This window comes from Phyllobates terribilis, unplaced genomic scaffold (assembly GCF_046119375.1).
Source record: "Phyllobates terribilis strain yellow unplaced genomic scaffold, ASM4611937v1 Scaffold_4__5_contigs__length_816908805, whole genome shotgun sequence".
Taxonomy (NCBI): domain Eukaryota; kingdom Metazoa; phylum Chordata; class Amphibia; order Anura; family Dendrobatidae; genus Phyllobates; species Phyllobates terribilis.
In genome coordinates this window covers 190,275,538-190,298,870 of record NW_027362764.1, presented here as the reverse complement: position 1 = coordinate 190,298,870, position 23,333 = coordinate 190,275,538, and the positions used below count along the sequence as shown (strand labels likewise).

General features: G+C 42.9%; 1 protein-coding gene across 16 annotated transcripts in view; it reads right to left on the bottom strand.

Moving 5' to 3' along the window:
- RARB (retinoic acid receptor beta) overlaps nt 1–23,333 on the bottom strand; it is an 832,092-nt gene that overhangs the window by 114,715 nt on the left and 694,044 nt on the right. For all 16 annotated transcript variants that reach the window (XM_073677991.1, XM_073677988.1, XM_073677993.1 and 13 more), the window contains one exon: nt 16,078–16,219. In XM_073677991.1, the coding sequence (XP_073534092.1) occupies nt 16,078–16,219 (142 nt within the window). The remainder of the gene's footprint in view (nt 1–16,077; nt 16,220–23,333) is intronic.

Here is a 23,333-nt window from a genome sequence, read left to right as displayed (position 1 = left end):
TTATTTTTGTGATTCATACTGAACTAAGTTCACAGGCTCTTTAAGCTCAAGTACTAAATTATTTTTATTTTCCATTCCGCTTATACACAAGAAAATATTATACTCTACAAATGGATTACGAGAAGTGAGCTAGGCCAAATAAGAACTAAAGCATGTGCATCAGATCATTGAGTAGGAAAATAACAGCATTTAGGCTGTGAACCCACGATGCGTTTTTTAAGCGTTTCCGCAGCGGCAAAACGCTGCAGAAATGCTTAAAAAATGCATAGTAGAAGGCCTGCCATGGTCCCCAATGATAATAAGCATGTGCTGTGCACATGCTGCGGAAATTTCCGCTGCGGATTATCATTGCAGAAAAAAACGCTGCCATTGACTTGCATTGGAACGCATGAAATCCGCATCACTGTATATGTAGATGCGCATTCCATGCGTTCCAATGTGCGGATGGTACCCGGGTGTGGAGGAGAGGAGACTCTCATCCAGACCCAGGTACCATAGAACCTGTAAAAAAAAAGAATAAAATAAAAAATATATGTTATATTTACCTTCTGGCGGCCCCCGCTGCGCTCGTCCTCCCATGCCGGCAGATCGCGATGGACTGAAGGACCTGCAATGACGTCATAGTCATGTGACAGGTCACGCGATGCTGAAGTCGTCAGGTCCTTCAGTGTACCGCGATCTGCCGGCAGCCAGGACGGAGTGAAGCAAGACTGCGGGGGCCATCGGAAGGTAAGTATAGATTTATTTTTTTATTTTTAACCATTCTTTTGGGTCACACTATATAAATCCATGCCGTTTGCATGGATTTACATAGTGTGACCAAGTTGACAAGCACTTTCCAAGTGATGCTAAAATCGCTTGGAAAGTGCTTGTGAACCCGCATGCGGAAATGCATGTGAAGAACGCTTAATTTCCGCATGTCCCTGGCAGGAAAAACGCATGTACAATCCACATGTACAATCCGCATGCGTTTTTTCTGCCAGGGAGATGCAGAAACGCTCAGGAAAAATCCAGAGCATTTCTGCATCGTGGGCACATAGCCTTAAGGGAGTTTTCCAACAAATTCTTCTGTCATATTCTCTTAAAGGAACCTGTCAGCCATTTCATGCCACCCATAGTTCATTACAGAAGCTGATGTCTTGCACTAACACTACAGTGCTTCAGAAAAAGCATAGCCTGAGAAAACGAGCCAAGGATAGGGAGAAGAATTTGCATATAAGGAGATGCCTATCCACCAAAGTAAGCCAGGCAGGAAGAGGCTGGAGTAAGCTGCCCCGCGGACTCCATCGCCTCTGCCAGAATCTTTTTTTTTTTTATGTTTTCTTTAAAATGTCAATGTAACAGAGTAAAACATGTCTTTCTGCAATGAGGGAACCTGTCAGAATGTCATGATGCCTGAGGTTCTCTTTAAGAAAAGTAAGATATTGGGCAAAGCAGTATTATTTTTAAATGCAGATCCATTTCGCCTGACGTTTAGCTTTCATGAAAGATAAATTTTGGCTGAAATGTATGATTTTGAACATTTTGGCCAACCATTGGCAATGGTCGAATGCAAATGTCTGACGAATATACATGGCTCAAAAAAATAAAGGAAACACTTAAACAACAGAATATAACTCCAAGTAAATCAAACTTCTGTGAAATCAAACTGTCCACTTAGGAAGCAACACTGATTGATAATCAATTTCACATGCTGTTGTACAAATGGAATAGACAATAGATGGAAATTATTGGCAATTATCAAGACACCCTCAATAAAGGAGTGGTTCTGCAGGTGGGGACCACAGACTACATCTCAGTACCAATGCTTTCTGGCTGATGCTTTGGTCACTTTTGAATGTTGGTTGTGCTTTCACTCCCGTGGTAGCATCAGACGGACTCTACAACCCACAGAAGTTGCTCATGTAGTGCAGCTCATCCAGGATGGCACATCAATGCGAGCTGTGGCAAGAAGGTTTGCTGTGTCTGTCAGCGTGGTGTCCAGAGGCTGGAGGCGCTACCAGGAGACAGGCCAGTATACCATGAGACGTGGAGGGGGCCGTAGGAGGGCAACAACCCAGCAGCAGGACCGCTACCTCCGCCTTTGTGCAAGGAGGAGCACTGCCAGAGCCCTGCAAAATGACCTCCTGCAGGCCACAAATGTGCATATGTCTGCACAAATTGTTAGAAACCGACTCTATGAAGGTGGTATGAGGGCCCGACGTCCACAGATAGGGGTTGTGCTCACAGCCCAACACCGTGCAGGATGCTTGGCATTTGCCACAGAACACCAGGATTGGCAAAGTCAACACTGGCACCCTGTGCTCTTCACAGATGAAAGCAGGTTCACTCTGAGCACATGTGACAGATGTGAAAGAGTCTGGAGAAGCCGTGGAGAGCGATCTGCTGCCTGCAAAAACCTTCAGCATGACCAGTTTGGCAGTGGGTCAGTAATGGTGTGGGGTGGCATTTCTTTGGAGGGCTGCACAGCCCTCCATGTACTCGCCAGAGGTAGCCTGACTGCCATTAGGTACCGAGATGAGATCCTCAGACCCCTTGTGAGAACATATGCTACTGTGGTTGGCCCTGAGTTCCTCTTAATGCAGGACAATGCCAGACCTCATGTGGCTGGAGTGTGTCAGCAGTTCCTGCAAGTTGAAGGCATTGAAGCTATGGACTGGCCCGCCCGTTCCCCAGACCTGAATCCGATTGAGGACATCTGGGACATCAAGTCTCGCTCCATCCACCAACGTCACGTTGCACCACAGACTGTCCAGGAGTTGGCGGATGCTTTAGTTCAGGTCTGGGAGGAGATCCCACAGGAGACCATCAGCAACCTTATCAGGAGCATTCCCAGGCGTTTTAGGGAGGTCATACAGGCACTTGGAGACCGCACACAATACTGAGCCTCATTTTGACTTGTTTTAAGGACATTACATCAAAGTTGGATCAGCCTGTAGTGTGTTTTTCCACTTTAATTTTGGGGGTGACTCCAAATCCAGGCCTCCATTGGTTAATAAATTTGATTTCCATTGATGATTTTTGTGTGATTTTGTTGTCAGCACATTCAACTTTGTACAGAACAAAGCATTCAATGAGAATATTTCATTTATTCAGATCTACGATGTGTAATTTGAGTGTTCCCTTTATTTTTTTGAGCAGTGTATTAAATTTTAGGGTGGGCTTTTGCGTCAGTTTATAATAAAGTAAAATAATCACAAAGCACATGGCATAATCAGCTAACTGCAGACGCTCATTTGACACTCTGCACAACTGTACGGTCTATTGTTTTACATCTTTTATTATCTCCGAATCTGCAAGTTTAGGGTATGTGCAGATGCTAAGTGCGGGAATTTCTGCACCATTTCTGCATCTCTTGGCAGGAAAAACGCTGAGTAAAATAGGAGCGTTTTGATGTGTTTTTTACATGTATTTTGGTGCAGATTTTTCCCCACTCATTAGAATGGGTGAAATCAAGCTGCTGAGACTGAAATATATGAAATAAATATATATATATATATATATATATATATATATATATATATATATATATATATATATAGTACAGACCAAAAGTTTGGACACACCTTCTCATTTAAAGATTTTTCTGTATTTTCATGACAATGAAAACTGTACATTCACACTGAAGGCATCAAAACTATGAATTAACACATGTGGAATTATATATTTAACAAAAAGTGTCAAACAACTGAAAATATGTCTTATATTCTGGGTTCTTCAAAGTAGCCACCTTTTGCTTTACTGACTGCTTTGCACACTCTTGGCATTCTCTTGATGAGCTTCAAGAGGTAGTCACCGGAAATGGTCTTCCAACAATCTTGAAGGAGTTCCCAGAGATGCTTAGCACTTGTTGGCCCTTTTGCCTTCACTCTGCGGTCCAGCTCACCCCAACTATCTCGATTGGGTTCAGGTCTGGTGAATGTGTAGGCCAGGTCATCTGGCGTAGCACCCCATCACTCTCCTTCTTGGTCAAATAGCCCTTACACAGCCTGGAGGTGTGTTTGGGGTCATTGTCCTGTTGAAAAATAAATGATGGTCAAACTAAACGCAAACCGGATAGAATAGCATGCCGCTGCAAGATGCTGTAGTAGCCATGCTGGTTCAGTATGCCTTCAATTTTGAATAAATCCTCACCTCCTCCTCCATGCTTCACAGTGGGAACCAGGCATGTAGAGTCCATCCGTTCACTTTTTCTGCTTCGCACAAAGACACGGTGGTTAGAACCAAAGATCTCAAATTTGGACTCATCAGACCAAAGCACAGATTTCCACTGGTCTAATGTCCATTCCTTGTGTTCTTTAGCCCAAACAAGTCTCTTCTGCTTGTTGCCTGTCCTTAGCAGTAGTTTCCTAGCAGCTATTTTACCATGAAGGCCTGCTGCACAAAGTCTCCTCTTAACAGTTGTTGTAGAGATGTGTCTGCTGCTAGAACTCTTTGTGGCATTGACCTGGTCTCTAATCTGAGCTGCTGTTAACCTGCGATTTCTGAGGCTGGTGACTCAGATAAACTTATCTTCAGAAGCAGAGGTGACTCTTGGTCTTCCTTTCCTGGGGCGGTCCTCATGTGAGCCAGTTTCTTTGTAGCGCTTGATCGTTTTTGCAACTGCACTTGGGAACACTTTCAAAGTTTGCCCAATTTTTCGTACTGACTGACCTTCATTTCTTAAAGTAATGATGGCCACTCGTTTTTCTTTACTTAGCTGCTTTTTCTTGCCATAATACAAATTCTAACAGTCTATTCAGTAGGACAATCAGCTGTGTATCCACCAGACTTCTGCACAACACAACTGATGGTCCCAACCCCATTTATAAGGCAAGAAATCCCACTTATTAAACCTGACAGGGCACACCTGTGAAGTGAAAACCATTTCCGGTGACTACCTCTTGAAGCTCATCAAGAGAATGCCAAGAGTGTGCAAAGCAGTCATCAAAGCAAAAGGTGGCTACTTGAAGAACCTAGAATATAAGACATATTTTCAGTTGTTTCACACTTTTTTGTTAAGTATATAATTCCACATGTGTTAATTCATAGTTTTGATGCCTTCAGTGTGAATGAACAATTTTCATAGTCATGAAAATACAGAAAAATCTTTAAATGAGAAGGTGTGTCCAAACTTTTGGTCTGTACTGTATATACACTAAAAAGTGCAGCGGCACACTATGTACACCAAGATGTATAAACGTACCAAAAACTCTATTGGGGTAGAGGTAACTAGAGTATGTGTAAACATGAAAAACCTCTAAAACTATAAATTTTATTCTGATTCTTTTTTAAAAAACACCAAAAAACCCTTGTGATGTGCAAGTAAGAAACTTCATAATTATGTCAAAATCCATCCAGTATCCCTTAGGGAATATTTTTATAAAAATTGAGTCAAATAGAAATAGATAGCCATATATGGGCCAGTAAAGTCTTAAACATGATAAACATTCATATACAATACAGACTTAAAACTGCCCTATCTTAAAACGCCTCTACTGATACTGCCTGTCATGGAGGTTGGCACCCTAATATATGAATTTGGTGCCCCCATTCAACGGTGGCTGTCCCTCACTTTCCCTGTTAGGCCCTGATAATGTGGGTTATAAACAGGTAATGAGTGACTGCCTATTCTAATACATTTTTTCAGACTATGCTAATAGATAAAATGAAGAGAGTGTTGTTTTTTTAAAAAAGAATCAGAATACAATTTATAGTTTTAGAGGTTTTTCATGTTTACAAGTACACCAAGATGTATGCAAACATTGCATTTATGAAATTTAAGCTGCATTACCGCCATACAGACTCTGTAGACTATACTATAAAACTGAGGTACTCAGCACATAAATTGGCCAATTCATGTCACCCACCAGCCACAACAAACCGCTCCTTTCTTTGATTGAAACCTTTTTTTTCAGAAAGGACAGGTAGAATTCTGCACTAATTAAAAACAGTTTTAGACTAATGGGAGGAGTACTCAACCAAATATGGAAGCAGTGACTACCTTCAAATGTATACTACATTACAACAATTTGTGGACAAATTTGTGGCTAGTGGGCATGCAAGAATTGGTGAATTTGTGCACTAAGTACCTCAATTTTAATGATATATTCTATATAGCAGTAATGCATGTTAAATTTCAAGTATTTAATGTTTGCAGACATCTTGGTGCACACAGAGTGCTGCTGCACTTTTTGTTATGTATTGAAAGTTATGTCAAACAGGATAGGTGAAAGTTGTTTGATCGGTGAAGGTCTTACAACAGTAAGCCCCACATTCAAGGCTCAAATATACACCATCTGCATGGTGCGAGGCAAATAATTCTCTTAAAACAGCTATGGAAAGCTGAGAGCTATATGTTGTATGCACAGTCCAGTTGTTCCATTGGGTATTAATTTAATGGTGGTGCTCATGTGCAGCCACCACTCGATTCTCATGGGAAAGTCGGGGCTGAGACCTGCAACATTCTTATGAATAGGGGTCTAAATGTTGGGAATAACCCTTTACTTATTACTTTGTATGACAACAGTATGTAATTAGTTCCTGTTAACCAACAAAGCACTTTTCCAGGACAAGTGCTGATGAGGTTCAAAGGATCAAAACATGTCTGTCGGCAGAAGGGTGTCCTGGCTTTCCTTTTGGAGTATTTTGCACATTTTCCCAGAAAGCATTGCCTTATGTATCTCTACCTCCTTGCTGATCCTCCCTAAGGAAAGTCATTAATGTAGTCTGCCAATTTATATGGAATATAGTTCTTAGAATGAAGGAAAAAGGACAAGAGCCTGAATGAGGTTAATGAATGACCTTTCCATGTGCAAATTAGAAATTCATTGAAGGAACAAGATAAAAGGCGCCTGGAAGATGCTTCTCTGTGCGGAGATAACATCACATTAATAAAGAAAACAACAGAATTATTTTTTTACCAGTTTATTAATTGCTCAGTGAAATACTTTTGTGAGGCACAACAAGCAGAAAATGAATTCATGGGCTATTAATCTGTCATACATGGTAGTGGAAGAAATGCTCATTAGGTGGTTTGATGCAATTACAGTTATTACATAACCATCTTTACAGAACATGGAGCAAATTATGAATAATATCATTCAATCTTACTTTCCCCTGAAAGACTTTCAAAGGCAGCGAGGGGAGAGTGGTTTTGCATGAAAGAAAGTGAAACCACACGATGACGGCTAAGTGAGCACACATTGCAGGGGCTTCATTCATGGGAAGTAACAATGAACCACGTCTCCCATGATACTGTTGTATCCACAACCACTGTCCAGCGTCGTTATTTTAATTGCCCTTCAATGTAATTTTCTACCTTCAGACGACTTAAACACGCTGCCTTGGGCATATGACCCGCCAGTCTACTCCATTTTTGGAAGTCTTACCATGTCTGTTTTTAACTATTTATATAAACCAGGGGTTATTTTTAAAACATATTAAAATGTGTAAAATGTAACAAAGAGTATGTGACTCAACCATGGAAATTAACTAATGCATGTACAAGTAAATACATGCATGCAAAAAATTGTGTATATATTATGAATTAACCACTTATAGGGGTATTCTCAAGTTTTGAAGTTATCCCCTATCCTTGGGAATGCGGAGACCCATCGATCCCAAGAAATGGGGCTCTCAAGAGTCCCTTGTGAACGTAGCAGTGGTCAATCATGCGCATAGCTACTCCACTCATTCTTAATGGGGATGCCGAAGACAGCCAAGCTGATACCCCCCACCGATTATGAAAATCAAGACTCTAAAGGGTCCCTGTGAATGGAGCAGTGTTTATTTATTTTACTCACTTACATTGCATCATTAATTGCACAATGCTCTACTGAAATTATCGGCACTGTCCCCATTGGGGCTCACAATCTAAATCGCAAAGAAGTAGGTCTTTGGAGTGTGGGAGGAAACCGGAGAACAAGGAGGAAACCCACGGGGGTACTTGAACCCAGGACCCCAGTGCTGCAATGTAACAGTACTAACCACTGAGATATCGTGCTGCCCCAGTGTTAGATCATGCATGCTGCTGCTCCATTCATTCTCATGGGAATGTCAAATGTCGATGAGAGTCTTAACCGTTGGACAAAAAAACAATCAGAAAGTTACCTCCCTATCCGTTAGATACAGATAACTTCCAAACTTGAGAATACCCCTTTAATTATGTAAATAACTAAATAAGGTTAGGTAGAAATGACATCAGCCAATAATGTGTCTATCATCAACAATGAATTCTTGTTCTCGTATCTTTTTCCTATGGGAAACCATGCACATTATTGTGTATACATTTGTGTGAATTAAAGAGGCAATTGTCCAATGTCACTACAACCGAGGACAATCGTGGGGCATAAGTAAATTTTTAATAGTTAATAAAACATACTTTAAACTTAAGTAATCACTGTACAGTCATTGTCTGGTGTGTAGTTGTTCTGTCATCCAATGTACAAGCAATGAAACCAAACATTAAAAGTATAAGCCCTGTATAGTATGGTGCCAAAATAAAACTAAATGTTCCACTTTAATACATTCTCCTACATAAAATAAGTTACAGTTTCACCACCACAAGCAAAAATAATATACATAGGTCCCTCAAGTTACAATATTAATTGGTTCCAGGACAAACATTGAAAGCTGAAAAGATGGTAAGCTGAAACAATCACACCATGGAAAACCAATAATTGGTCCCAAAGTCCCAAATATGTCATCCCGAAAGTAGAAAAAAAAGTGGATTACAGGAAAGTGACCAGATAACTAATACAGGTCTTTCCATATCATCAGAAATAACATCTGGAAGCTGAATATTATTTTTTCTGCGGAGGACAAGAGTTTTTTCAGGCAGTGCATCAGAATCCACCCTCACTTGATGCCCAAATGAACACACATGGCATATACACAGCTATTTAGTATATGAACCTCAATCATACAGGTAATTTACTGCTTAAAGGGGTTGTCCACTAGAGGACAACCCCTTATTAATATCTCTAAGGTGCTGGATAAAGCAAAAATAAATCTATATTTACCTTTCACATTGGCAATATTGCTTCTCTATGAGCCCCATGCCCCCACTGGTCTTAAGACATAGACAATGTCACGTGATCGCTGCAGCCAATCAATGGCCACTGATGAGCTGCAGCGTTCAGTGTTCCTTCCTCTAGGACAGGAATGTAAATGATGCCTAACTAAAGAGCACGACACAAATCTCAAAAAAATACTAACAAAATCACCAAATAACAGGTCCATTCGTTAAATAATTTAATAACAATGCCGCACAATGTCTAAAAAAAGACATTCAGTCCAAATGAAGAGGAAACAGGATAAAAAGGTAGCTTTTTATCGTCATAAAGCGCAATACAGTCAGGATAGGGAGGTGCAGGCTACAGACAGGATAGAGAGGTGCGGGCTACAGACAGGATAGGGAGGTGCAGGCTACAGACAGGATAGAGAGGTGCAGGCTACAGACAGGATAGAGAGGTGCAGGCTACAGACAGGATAGAGAGGTGCAGGCTACAGACAGGATAGAGAGGTGCAGGCTACAGACAGGATAGGGAGGTGCGGGCTACAGACAGGATAGGGAGGTGCGGGCTACAGACAGGTAAGGGAGGTGCGGGCTACAGACAGGATAGGGAGGTGCAGGCTACAGACAGGATAGGGAGGTGCAGGCTACAGACAGGATAGGGAGGTGCAGGCTACAGACAGAATAGGGAGGTGCAGGCTACAGACAGGATAGGGAGGTGCAGGCTACAGACAGGATAGGGAGGTGCAGGCTACAGACAGGATAGGGAGGTGCAGGCTACAGACAGGATAGGGAGGTGCAGGCTACAGACAGAATAGGGAGGTGCAGGCTACAGACAGGATAGGGAGGTGCAGGCTACAGACAGGATAGGGAGGTGCAGGCTACAGACAGGATAGGGAGGTGCAGGCTACAGACAGGATAGGGAGGTGCAGGCTACAGACAGGATAGGGAGGTGCAGGCTACAGACAGGATAGGGAGGTGCGGGCTACAGACAGGATAGGGAGGTGCGGGCTACAGACAGGATAGGGAGGTGCGGGCTACAGACAGGATAGAGAGGTGCAGGCTACAGACAGGATAGGGAGGTGCGGGCTACAGACAGGATAGGGAGGTGCAGGCTACAGACAGGATAGGGAGGTGCAGGCTACAGACAGGATAGGGAGGTGCAGGCTACAGACAGGATAAAGAGGTGCGGGCTACAGACAGGATAAAGAGGTGCGGGCTACAGACAGGATAGGGAGGTGCAGGCTACAGACAGGATAGGGAGGTGCAGGCTACAGACAGGATAGGGAGGTGCAGGCTACAGACAGGATAGGGAGGTGCAGGCTACAGACAGGATAGGGATGTGCAGGCTACAGACAGGATAGGGAGGTGCAGGCTACAGACAGGACAGAGAGGTGTAGGCTACAGACAGGATAGGGAGGTGCAGGCTACAGACAGGATAGGGAGGTGCAGGCTACAGACAGGATAGGGAGGTGCAGGCTACAGACAGGATAGGGAGGTGCAGGCTACAGACAGGATAGGGAGGTGCAGGCTACAGACAGGATAGGGAGGTGCAGGCTACAGACAGGATAGGGAGGTGCAGGCTACAGACAGGATAGAGAGGTGCAGGCTACAGACAGGATAGAGAGGTGCAGGCTACAGACAGGATAGAGAGGTGCAGGCTACAGACAGGATAGAGAGGTGCAGGCTACAGACAGGATAGGGATGTGCAGGCTACAGACAGGATAGGGAGGTGCAGGCTACAGACAGGACAGAGAGGTGTAGGCTACAGACAGGATAGAGAGGTGCAGGCTACAGACAGGATAGAGAGGTGCAGGCTACAGACAGGATAGAGAGGTGCAGGCTACAGACAGGATAGAGAGCTGCAGGCTACAGACAGGATAGAGAGGTGCAGGCTACAGACAGGATAGAGAGGTGCAGGCTACAGACAGGATAGAGAGGTGCAGGCTACAGACAGGATAGAGAGGTGCAGGCTACAGACAGGATAGGGAGGTGCAGGCTACAGACAGGATAGGGAGGTGCAGGCTACAGACAGGATAGGGAGGTGCAGGCTACAGACAGGACAGAGAGGTGTAGGCTACAGACAGGATAGGGAGGTGCAGGCTACAGACAGGATAGGGAGGTGCGGGCTACAGACAGGATAGGGAGGTGCGGGCTACAGACAGGATAGGGAGGTGCAGGCTACAGACAGGATAGGGAGGTGCAGGCAGGATACAGGCAACAGCCTTTTTGTGCTACTTTGCCCTTCTTCTGGCCAGATAAGACATAATGGCATAGTGGCATCATTTTAAAGTGGTCCACTAACGATTGCCATAGTAACAACATGAAAAGTGATTAAAATCCACAAAAGTGAAAGGACTTTAAGAACACAAGAGTAAAAAAGGGGTGTAAAGACATTTAGAGTGACAGGTCTCTATACTGCCACTAAAGCGGGTAACCCAATTTGCCTATTTGGGGATAGAGGTCTCCAAGAACCCTGGCGACTTTTTCAACCTGAATATCCTTCTTTTCATTCAGTCAGAAAAAGAAAAAGGGATGAGAGAAGTTATTGGCTGTGGCCCGAATCAGCCTAATTAAACTAATAATTATGCTGAATGGATGGCACTACACTAATTAAGGAAAGTGCCACTGACTGCAGTGCCCCTCATCCCCTTTTGAAATGCTTCATGCTGTCTCCCTCGCCACCCCTCTATTATCTCGATGAGTGGTATGTTCCCTCTAATGTGGCCAATGAGAGAAGGAATGTCTAGTATAGCCCCTTCCTCTTACTTTAATGTTCCCTCAGAGCCAGTCTCATCCTCACCCATTTTAGGTCCCGGAGATGCTCGTCCCACCCTCCCTCCCCTTTCTTTGTTTGTGAGTTTTTAACTTTGGTCATTTTGTTTTAGAAATTAAAGTCACAGCGGCCGTTTAATTAAAGAAAGAAAGCACCGGAATGTTTTGACTATGTAGGCTGACTTGCCTGTTGAAGTGCTACAGGAGATTTGGCCTGTTCTTCAAAAGTTTTCAGTGCCTTCCTTGTTATTGTACTATAAAAAATATATATTAATGAGTAAAGCTGTGACCGACCTTCACCCATCAATTCGTGTGAGTGTCTTTTATTTGTTCTACAGGGTATTGGTGGGGAGGGAAGCATCTGGTGTTTAGCTTGGGGTCTCTGCAGTCGGTACTATACGTCCTCCTACAAATGCCAGGATATGTAAACACCAACATGCTTGATAGGTTCATCTCCTTACTTACCTCTTTTATCTGGTGTCGGATACTGCAGACGCGGGAAAGGGCTGAATGCCAGACCCTAGACTTTATTACTGAGCACTCCAGCTTTCTCATCTCTGTCATTGGTGGGGTGGATTAATTGAGGTCACTAGTGGAAATCCTCTGTCCCTACAACTCAGACATCTCCCATCCACTACATGCACTGCTTCGCTATCCCAACGAGGGCCCCACGAGTCTCAGCCAGATATCCGATCCTCAGACAAGTCCTTATGGTTTGGTCTGGGGCACAGAGGTTGCTCCGGACCCTCCCTATGGCAGCCACACCCCACTTTAGCATGACAAAACCCTAATTGAACTGTCAAATCTGAAATGGGTATCTATGTGGGAATGAGCAGGATTGATCTACTTCGGCCAGATCTTTGTGGTCAAGGACCCTGAAAAATGAGATTAAGATGAAACCCCTGCCAAAGCTATAGACTGCTGTGACACAATCGGTGTGCAGGGAAGCTTATAGGTACAATACAATAAAGTAGGTCATGTTGGAGGGTCTGGGTCAGTATGGTACATTTTGATGTTGACACATAAGCGTCAATTAGCCCCCGAGAAAGCAATCAAAGGGTTATTTTTAAGACTCAAAAAAGAAACTTTTAATCACTGCTTTGTAGACTAAATTCCCATCCACAACCCCATCCAACAAGTCTTTTCCCACCTCTGTCTTTAGAGAGCTCAAAGTGACTGAGGGCTAAAACACATTAAAATGAATTAAGCACAGCAGTTGTTTAAGTAAAATGGTGCAACATGTTAATTGAATGAGTTACCAAGGGGATTTGTTATTCACTGTAATCCTTTGAACAGAAAATAGCCTTTTTTCTTCAGTTCCCAACTTTGTCCTTCTTTAACTGACAAAATAATTAAAATTCTGCGATTGCTCTGCTGGTGTAGATATACATTATCAGAACTGAGATAGCCAGGCCTGTAAGGAATATTTAATCAGGAGTGCTCCATCACCAGAAGTTCCTCCTCACAAATGATCCATTACCATGCAGACATTGCAATTTCACATTTTAATCTCTTAGAAGGAAAATGTAAATAAGTATCGTCTAGCCGAAGAGTGTGTCTCCCATTCATTACTCCAGGGAAAGCCACAAATCCTTAAAGGACAGTGTCTACAAAAAGCCTGTTATACAAAAAGCTAAAGGAAACCAAAAAACTTACCTGTCCCTACTGACACACCTGTAGAAAAGCATGGTCTTATTGTCCTCATCTGCACAACCAGGTAAAACTGCTTTTGGCATATATACCAGGCTTATAAATTCAGGAATTGTTCAGATTCGCATCTTCTATAGCTTGCCATCTGCTTTTTCTGAGTGGGTGGTTCCTCTTTGTCCATATTATGCCAGCACTATAAGAGCTGGAACTCCCTTTTCCACACTTCCCAGCACGCATTGCTCTCACTATTGCCTGCTCCTAAATGAAAGTCCATCTCTCTGTTTATGCCCATTTACAGACTGATAGACAGGAGATCAGAGACAGAAACCTACTACCACATCCTGTAATGTATCTCGCCATCTCTGCTTCTGGTGACTGGCATTTGGAGAGTTTTTTGGTGCGTGGGGGGAGAGGGTTAGACAACATAACGGTTAAAGAAAAACAGTGGCCCAGAAAATGGGGTTAACAAAGAATGTCACAGAGGTATGGTGGCTGATAATACAATGGTAGCAGGGAGAGCTCTCATTCTCCATTTGACTTTTTAATTGTGAGCACATTTTTCAGTTTGCTTTGGCTATGATCACAATATAGGCTCATTCGTCTATCTCTCTGATCAGTATGTCCTAGAAATGTGCTTGGCTCCTTTTATTTCTTTCATTTCTTTTAGGGCTCGTGCACATGATCTCGGACGATTGATGTCTGGGGTTTTCACAGACAGCATTCGTAGTCATGATATTCTATGGGGCTGTGCGATTTTTTTCCTCGTACCGAGTGGTCCAGAGACATGTATGATTTTGATCCAAGTATCGGATGAAAGTCCGCAATGCAAGACTATGGTTCCGTGAAAAAAATCGGACTGTACTTGGATGACATGGACTTTTTTCATGGACTGACAGAATGGAGAAGGTGGAGAAACTTTTTTTTTTTCTCTCCACGTCTGAGAAAAATTTATGCCACTTGGATCAAACGCTGATCAGAATAATTGGACTATTTTTCTCGGATGGAGAGAAAACAGTTCAGTGAACCTACCCTTGACTCTGACTTTTTATATGGTTTATTAAGTGTGGATTTGGGTAAATTGCTGTACCTTTTGTGAGATGCTGACACATTTCTTTTCATTCTACTACTCACTTCATCACCATTAATTAACTTGTCAATGGTATGCTAATGATGATTATGGGGCTATTTTTTTTAGTTTTTTAACCCAAAATTGTTTCTGTATCCGTGTAACCTGGGAACATTACCAGTCAGGTATCAAATTATCAAATAGCAGATTTCAGCTCACCCCAAAGATTTTCAATAGGATGGACTCATTGCTGGTCATTATAAAACAGCTTATTTTTTCTTTTTCAACCATTCCTGTGTACTTTTGGAGGTGTGCTTTGGGTCATTGTCTTGCTGGAGGACCCATAATCTTCAACTCAAACAAAGTTTTCTAACACTGGGTAGGACATTTCGCTCTAAAATCTCTTGATAATTCTCTGATTTCATGATTCCTGTGATACGGTCAAGGCCTCCAGTACCAGACGCAGCAAAGCAACCCCACAGCATTATGGATCCTCCACTATGCGTAACTGTTGGTAAGGTGTTCTTTTCCTTATAAGCTTCATTGCGCCATCTGTAAAACTGTTGCTTTGCATTGCCAAAAAGCTCTATTTTTGTTTCATCTGTCCACAGAACATTTTCCCAGAAGGATTGTGGTTTGTCAAGGTACTCTTAGGCAAAGATCAGTTGTTCCTTTTTATGTCTTTTCTTCAGCAATGGTTTCTTCCTTGGCCTTTGCCCATAAAGCTCTGCTTGGTTTATTGTGCGGCGTATGGTACTTATTGAAACCATGACCCCAGACTGTTCCAGGTTAGCCTTCAGGTCTTTGGATGTTTGACATGGTGTTTTGTCCACCATTCGCACCAACCTTCGAAGATATCTCTTGTCAATTTTCCTCTTTCCCTCACGTCCAGAAAGGTTCTTGACGGTTGCATGCTTGGCAAATGTCTTAATAATATTGCTCACTGTTGAAACTGGTATACCAAGGTCTTTGGAGATGGCCTTATACCCTTTTACCTAATAATAGCAGTTCTGATGTCCTCAGACAGCTCCTTTGTCTTTACCATTGTGACAAAGAAACAGGGCCTAACATGTGGCTTTTTAAAACAGTGAAGTCATCATTCGTTGGCTAATTCATGTCACATGGACACCGACAATTAATCACAGGAGAATCTCTTTTGTGAATTACCACAGGCGAGTCAAAATGTGTTTCCAATACTAAATTAATGTAAAGGGTGCCAATACCAGAGTCACAGCAAGATTTAGATTATTCTGTTTTTCCCTTCCTTTGTTTTTTGTTTTAAATTATTGTTTATCATTAGCTCTTTTGTATTTAACATGAGTGCTCTATACAAAAAAACGGTTTCACTTGACTCATTTTTTTCAGGAGATATTCCACATTATGTAGTTAAACTTCATGGGAGCCAATAACCATAAGCAGGACTGTATATATACACACACACTTCAGGCAAATGATGTCGTGTTTGGAACAAGATAACTTACGCTGGCAACTTACCGATGGGACCAGATTGGCATTATGACTATATGTCTATGAATGTTGTTTTTTTCCATTCCTTAACAATAAAAGCAGAAATTATCTACACTCAACTTACATTCTTTGGACATTCCCACTTCAAAGCACCTCTGTAGTCTGCAGTACTGGCAGCGATTCCGTGTCACTTTATTGATAACACAGTTCTTTTCCCTGTGACATGTGTAAACCATATTCTTCTGGATACTCCGCCTGAAGAAGCCCTGTAGTGAGGAAGGCAGACAAGAATAAATGTTTTGTTGGTCACATCACAGATTGTCCTATTAAGGTAATGAAATGCCATTAAATGGAAAAAGTTGGATAATGTGACTCTTCAGTATACCATATGAAATATTAAAGGCTGTGTATCATTTTCCTTGCTGTTTGGAGTAGGACACTTCTTCTGTGTCAAAGTATATAGAACAGTTTATGATGGGGAGTTACGAAACTGATACTGGAGTACTTGCTGTCTGTAGGAGACTATATGATAGCTCTTGACAACCAGACGAACAAAGGTTCATCAAGAGTTTAACTAGTTATTTACTAGGACTATATTTAGAAGCCCATATTAAGTTATCCTATTACCTGTGATATGGTGATATGCTATAAAAAGACTAAATACTTAATTAACCTTAAGAATATTCCACTTCAAATACCAAGTCTGGATGAATAACATTTCTTTCATGTCTCATTCATACTGATGGCAATGGCTATAGTGATGTACTAGCACACTTCTAGTTTTGCTAATTAACCACATATTTCCTTCTCCCCCCCCCCCCCAGCATCGAAGTGTTCATGTACATGTGTGTGCACTAAGATGACCATAAAACTTTGTTATCTCAAAACTTTTAGCCCCAATGGGAATAGCAGCTCTGGAACATAAACTACACAAAGAGGAGAAAAAACTGCCCACTTATGAAGTGGCGATAAGTCTCCATTAAAAGGGTATATTCATCATACACATATCTCCAGAATGGGGTCTCCAGATTCTGGTGCCACGACGGCTGTGAATGAAAAGGTGTCCATGAATGCTTATACTGGAGCTGTGAATACAGCCAAGCACTCTCATTGATGTCTGTGAATACAGCCGAGCACTCCCATTGATGTGAGCAGAGAAAGCCGCACAGACACAAGACATGATGGGGGGCTCTAGACCCCTATTTTGGATGTACGTGCTAGATCCAGAGCTGAATATGCCAAAGGTGAGGATAAAAAGTTTCTTACCCCACAGGCTTTCTCTATGTAAAAATAAAACAAATGCCTAATTACCCCCTGACACTCCAGAACTGCAGGTCTACCACTGGTCTTTGTTGACATGGCTAGTGCAGGGACATCACGACTATAGAAAATAACCACTGCAGCCAATCACTGGGCTCAGCAATCTCGTGCCATCCACATTGACATGACCACTGAACCCAGTGTTTGGCTGCAGGGGAAACATGCCATAATGGTGATGGGCACGAGGTCAGGACGCAGCTCTGTAGAATCAGGGTGCAATTAAGGCTCATTTATGTTTATCAAACTGGAAATGTAACTGGGCAAAGTATAACTGCCAGGTTGCTCACCACAGCCCCAATAATGTGCTTATTTTCAGCAGATATCACTAATGTCAACTAACGAGTGGGAGGAGGGTCAAAATGTCTGAAGCTAATCCGACCCTCTAGTAGTACTATTACTATAATGCTACAGTACTTTTAAATTTGGCTAAATTCACACTAGTGCTGTAGCTTCTATTTATAATGGAAATCACAATGCTCTGTTGAATCCATCCTCATATCATATGACAGATACCACTGGCGCCATGAGGAAGGCTATTAACTTATAATATTGTGTACAAATTTGGTCTACCGTGTAAAAGTGGGACATAGCTGAACTTTGGTGGGTGCAGAGAAAAGGGACCAAGGTTATTAAGTGAACGGGTGGTCTGCAATACCAAGACAGGTTATCAAACTTGGGGTTACTCAAATTGGAAAAAAGGAAAACCTAGTGGTGATCTTATCACAATATACACATATATGAGGGGACAGTACAGAGACTTTTCTAATGATATTTTTACATCTAGACCAGCAATAGTGACAAGGGGTATCCTCTACGTCTAAAGTAAAGAAGGTTCAATAACAATCACAGGCGTAGATTCTTTACTGTAAGAGCAGTGAGACTATGGAACTCTCTGCCACATGATGTTCACTACTAAAGTACAAGGAGGGTCTGGATGCCTTTATGGAAGAATATAGTATCATAGGTTATGGCACTAGATTCTGTGAATTTTTCCCCTAATATGGGGCAATTAGCATCTGCCTCATAGGGTTTTTGCCTTTCTCTGGATGAACATGTTAGGCTACAGGTTGAACTCGATAGACTTATTCAACCTAAAAAACTATGAAACCTATAATGGAGTCGGTTTGGGTTCCATCATGTTTTCTTTCATTTTGACAAAAAGAATAGGATTGCATTTGATTACATCTAATATCTATGAATGGACCCTCTCTTGCAGCAGTGTGAACAGAGCCATAGGTATCTATGTACATTTAGTGTTCGGCAGTGACTCTCCCTTAGTATGCAGTATAATTATATACTGCCCATAGGAAGAACATGATTACTTTGTTCCAACTTTCATAATGTTCGCTTGGTCAGGTTAACTTGGTGAAACTAAAAAAAAAAAAGCACTCATGTAAAATGGATATGCTGCAACATAAAACTAATGACAATATACTTGTTAGATGCACTTTTTTCATTTGGCACTAGTAGTTAATAACTGGATAATGCTAAAGAGCAAAGGTTAGAGTGCGAGATGATTACATTGACCTACTATTGACTGTCCTCTAAAGACCGAGCTTGATGGGGCTTTCAGTTCTGTTTCGTTCACAATCCATATTCCACTTATATCTTATCCTGTGATCGGATCAGTAAGGTCATTCATTCATTTGTTCTGCAAACCTTAACAAGCACAGGTAGAACACTGGCGTTCTTATCAGCTTACGTAGTTAACCACTTTACACAGCTCAGCTTGGCCTCATATTCACAGGGCTTAAACTGAGCCAGCAAAAGTCCGCTACTGATGAAACTATCACAGCTTCTCTGATTTCCATAAACCTGCCTTCCACAGAATCATGTAGAGAAACCATCCAGTCCACATCCCATTTCAGCACGTTGTAAAGATTCACAGCATAGTATAACAATGAGCAAGTGCGGAGCACTTGAAGAACTTCACTTTAACTCAGTATTAAATATTACACTCTCTATGTCAGTGACCACAGGACTCCACTACAGAAGGTCATGTTCCACACAACGCGGCATGTGGCACTAGTGTGGCACCCTGCTGTTCATAGGTTCCACAGGACCCAAAAGGGTGCATGGACAGACCTTCTCCACTTGAGGCCCTCACTACATGCAGACACCTCCACCCTTCCACCTCATACCACCAGAGGGAGCCCTGTTAGGGAGATATATATGGAGGGTGGAGCCTGGAAGTTCAGTTTAGTGAGAGTTCAGTCAGAGAGTGTGCTGCCACTGAGAGCAGTGAAGACGCAGCACGTCTGCTGCTGTATTGAGTGCCCCGAGTGTGGCCGGAGGCAAAGAGGAGAGGAGAGAGGAATTGAGGGGGCAGAGGAGCATCATAGGCTCACCCCAAGACACAAACCGGACACCGGGTCTGTGCTTACAGGGTCCTCTATACCCAGTAGGGACTACCGGAATACCAGGAGGACTACAAGTCCCTGGTCGACCTGAAGCTAAACCCTTGACAGGACTAGGAACCACGAAGGCCCCGGCTTCCAGGGATAGTGGTTGACAGAGAAAGGTCCTACTACCAAGCGACAGGTGAAGGAACAGCACGACACAGAAGCTAGGCTCAGTTGCAGGCTGGCCAGGAGCTTAGAGAGAGGGAGACAAGGACCAGGAGGCCTTATACCCGCTCACTGGGGAGAAGTCCTGAAGTGCACCCTTCCTACCGAGTACCCTGGACAGTACCTGACATCCGCACCAGTAAAGGTACTGAAGTGAATCCCCTGTCTCTGTCAGTTACTCCTGCTGCGCCATCTCTCCTGCACTACAAGCCCCAGCATCACCACCATCTGCACCTACACTGCCCCGGGGGTCTGCTCCGCCTGTGGGGAGCAGAAACATCCCAGCTGCCATCCCATCACCCCCGGAGGTCTGCAGCAACGCCGGTAACCATTACCGGAAACCACAGGTGGCGTCACGAAACAAACTGTACACTAAAAACCCCCTTTTTCAAGAGAGAGCCGGGCCCGGGAGCCGACTGCCGTGACTTCCTAAACAAGGTAAAAGGCCCGGGTACCGAGTCCCCTATATCCCCCCTGGATGACACACTAGCATAAGCTAACTCTACTATAATAATAAAAAAGAGAAGCTACCTCCTACCACAGCATGACCCACTAAATCTTATTCAAGTTGCATCAACCGCTTGTACAAGGAATCCATGGTCACTCCGATAGCATGGCGACATATAGGCTTCTTTTTTCTCTAAAATTTCTTCCTGACCTCCCACAACTGTGTACTTATATAATAAATGCTGCCAATGCATTGCAATATGACACAAATGCAGTCCCTGACCAGGTTGGGGTCAACACTGTTCAAGTTGGAAATTTATAATCAACATTGCCATCTTTTTAAGTACCATATATAACTTCAATATCAACTTCTATTAATTCCTCAGCACACAAATCAACTTGAACAATAAAGCTATGTTCACACATCAAGTTTTTTTCTGCAGCAAAACCTGATCTCTTGCCAGGAGGTTGTTCAGGATGTTTGTTGCTTTTTACTTGCTTTTTTTTGGTGCGTTTTTTCAGCGTTTTTTTCACTGTACTTTTGTCTCTGTTATGCATGTGCATAAAGTTCAGTGAAAAAAAATTCTCATTCTGGTTTAGGCACAAAAAAACGCTGAAAACTTGACACCTGCGTTTTTTCAGTGTTTTTTTCAACACCCATTACTTCCAATCGATGAAAAAATGCTGAAAGAAGTGACATGCTTGATCTGACAAAAAAAATCCTGAACCAAAAAAAAACATGATGTGTGCATGAGATTTCTGGAATCTCAGACTTTGCTGCTACTGCAAAAAGCAGCTAAAATTTTGCATAAAAAAACGCATCAAAAAACGTTGAAAAAACCATGATGTGTGAACATAGCCTAAGTCTCTTATTTACACTTTGGTCGCTGACCACCTGGTGATACTTGCACCATGATGCTTGCAGAGGGAGGCTTCTCTACACTCTCGGGTTTGGTTATATTGTAGCCCTTTACTTCCACCAATCCCAGCACCTCCTCAGCTGCAGTCTTCGTTTTTGACCTCAGACCAAGCTGCGGGGTGACCTATCTGCAGTAAACTGATATAATAGGGGCTACTATGAACCTGCAATCACAATACACAATAGCTCCCATGGACAACAACTTTTCTTAAACTCACCACCCTCCCTCTTTCTACCTGAGTGACCCCTCTGAGGGTCTCCAAACTTCCAAACGCTCAGTCACAGTTCAGCCTCGGACCTCTTAAAGCCTCAGTCACTCTTTGCCTATGATGCAGCCCATCACCGTGCTCTTGTGTGACTGAATCTTGCGTGCTCCTTTGCTCTCTCTAAACTCTACAACTTCTGCACCTGCATATAAGGTGTCAAAACTCATACATACAGTGGGGAAAAAAAGTATTTAGTCAGCCACCAATTATGTAAGTTCTCCCACTTAAAAAGATGAGAGAGGCCTGTAATTGACATCATAGGTAGACCTCAACTATCAGAGACAAAGTGAGAAAACAAATCCTGAAAATCACATTGTCTGATTTGGAAAGAATTTTTTTTTCTAATCTTGGTGGAAAATAAGTATTTGGTCAATTACAAAAGTTCATCTCAATACTTTGTTATGTATCCTTTGCTGGCAATGACAGAGGTCAAACGTTTTCTGTAAGTCTCCACAAGGTTGGCACACACTGTTGCTGGTATGTTGGCCCATTCCTCCATGCAGATCTCCTCTAAGCAGTGATGTCTTGGGGCTGTCGCTGGGCAACACGGACTTTCAACTTCCTCCAAAGGTTTTCTATAGGGTTTAGATCTGGAGACAGGCCACTCGAGGACCTTGAATTGCTTCTTACAAAGCCACTCCTTCATTTCCCTGGCGGTGTGCTTGGGATCATTGTCATGCTGAAAGACCCATCCCCACTTACGGACACTTGGGTGCAACACTTATGGTGTCACAAATCCCTCTAATAATTAAGCACAAGGTGCCAGAACAATGGCGGTATCTAAACAGTACTTCCTCTTCTTGCAGGTCGGCATCCAGAAAACACATTCCTAGTGTCATCAACTTTCACACGAAAAGGTAAAGCGGTGCTGAGACAACAGTTTACCAGCTCTTAAATGGGTTGTCCAACACTAGATTAGCCCTTCCCAATAGTTACAGTCTCCAGCATAAAATAACACATAAAAGTGCGCACTTACCTCGTGGACCCGTGGTGCTCGTATAATCTCCCTATTATCACTCTCGGTTACTAATTGACTGTAGGGGTCACGTGAGGTAACATTATCATAGATCGCAGAAGCAGCACTGGTCCAAGAGGTGAAGGTGTAGACAGTAGCTAAATCCTAGACCCTGACTGGCATTACTTGGCCTGTGAACTGTGGTTTGCAGCCTACATAAATGACATATACTCTGCATTAGGTCACTCACACATATGGGTACAGGTTCTCCAGAAGAAAAATGTATATTAATCAGACCCAAAACTAATGTCCTAGTGGCCATCAACTAACAAAGTTCACGAAAAAAAAAGTCTTAAATTCTGCAGCCCACTGCTCTAATGCAGGCTATTCTGTTGCGCCATGCTCTCCATCTTCTTAGGCACATTTCCCAAGGGCTGAACTACAGGGTACTGCAGGCACTCTATCTACTGATACCATGTGTCCTAAGTCTACGGTAGAAGGCTGTGTGCCCACGTAGCGTTTTTCAAGCGTTTATGCTGCGGAATTTCCGCAGCGGAAACGCTTGTAAAACGCTAGGTAATCCGCACTCCATGGTCCCCAAGGGGATTCCGCATGTTCTATGCACATGCTGCGGATTTTTCCGCAGCGTTTATGCTGCGTACAAAAATCCGCAGCATGTCATTAAGGCTATGTGCCCACGATGCAGAAATGAAGCAGAAAATTTCTGCAGCATTTCTGCATCTCCCTGGCAGAAAAAAACGCATGCAGATTGTGCATGCGTTTTTCCTGCAGAATACATGCGGATCCACATGCGGGTTCACATGCGTTTCCGCATGCAGATTGACAAGCACTTTCCAGGCGATAGCATCACTTGGAAAGTGCTTGACAACTAGGTCACACTGTATA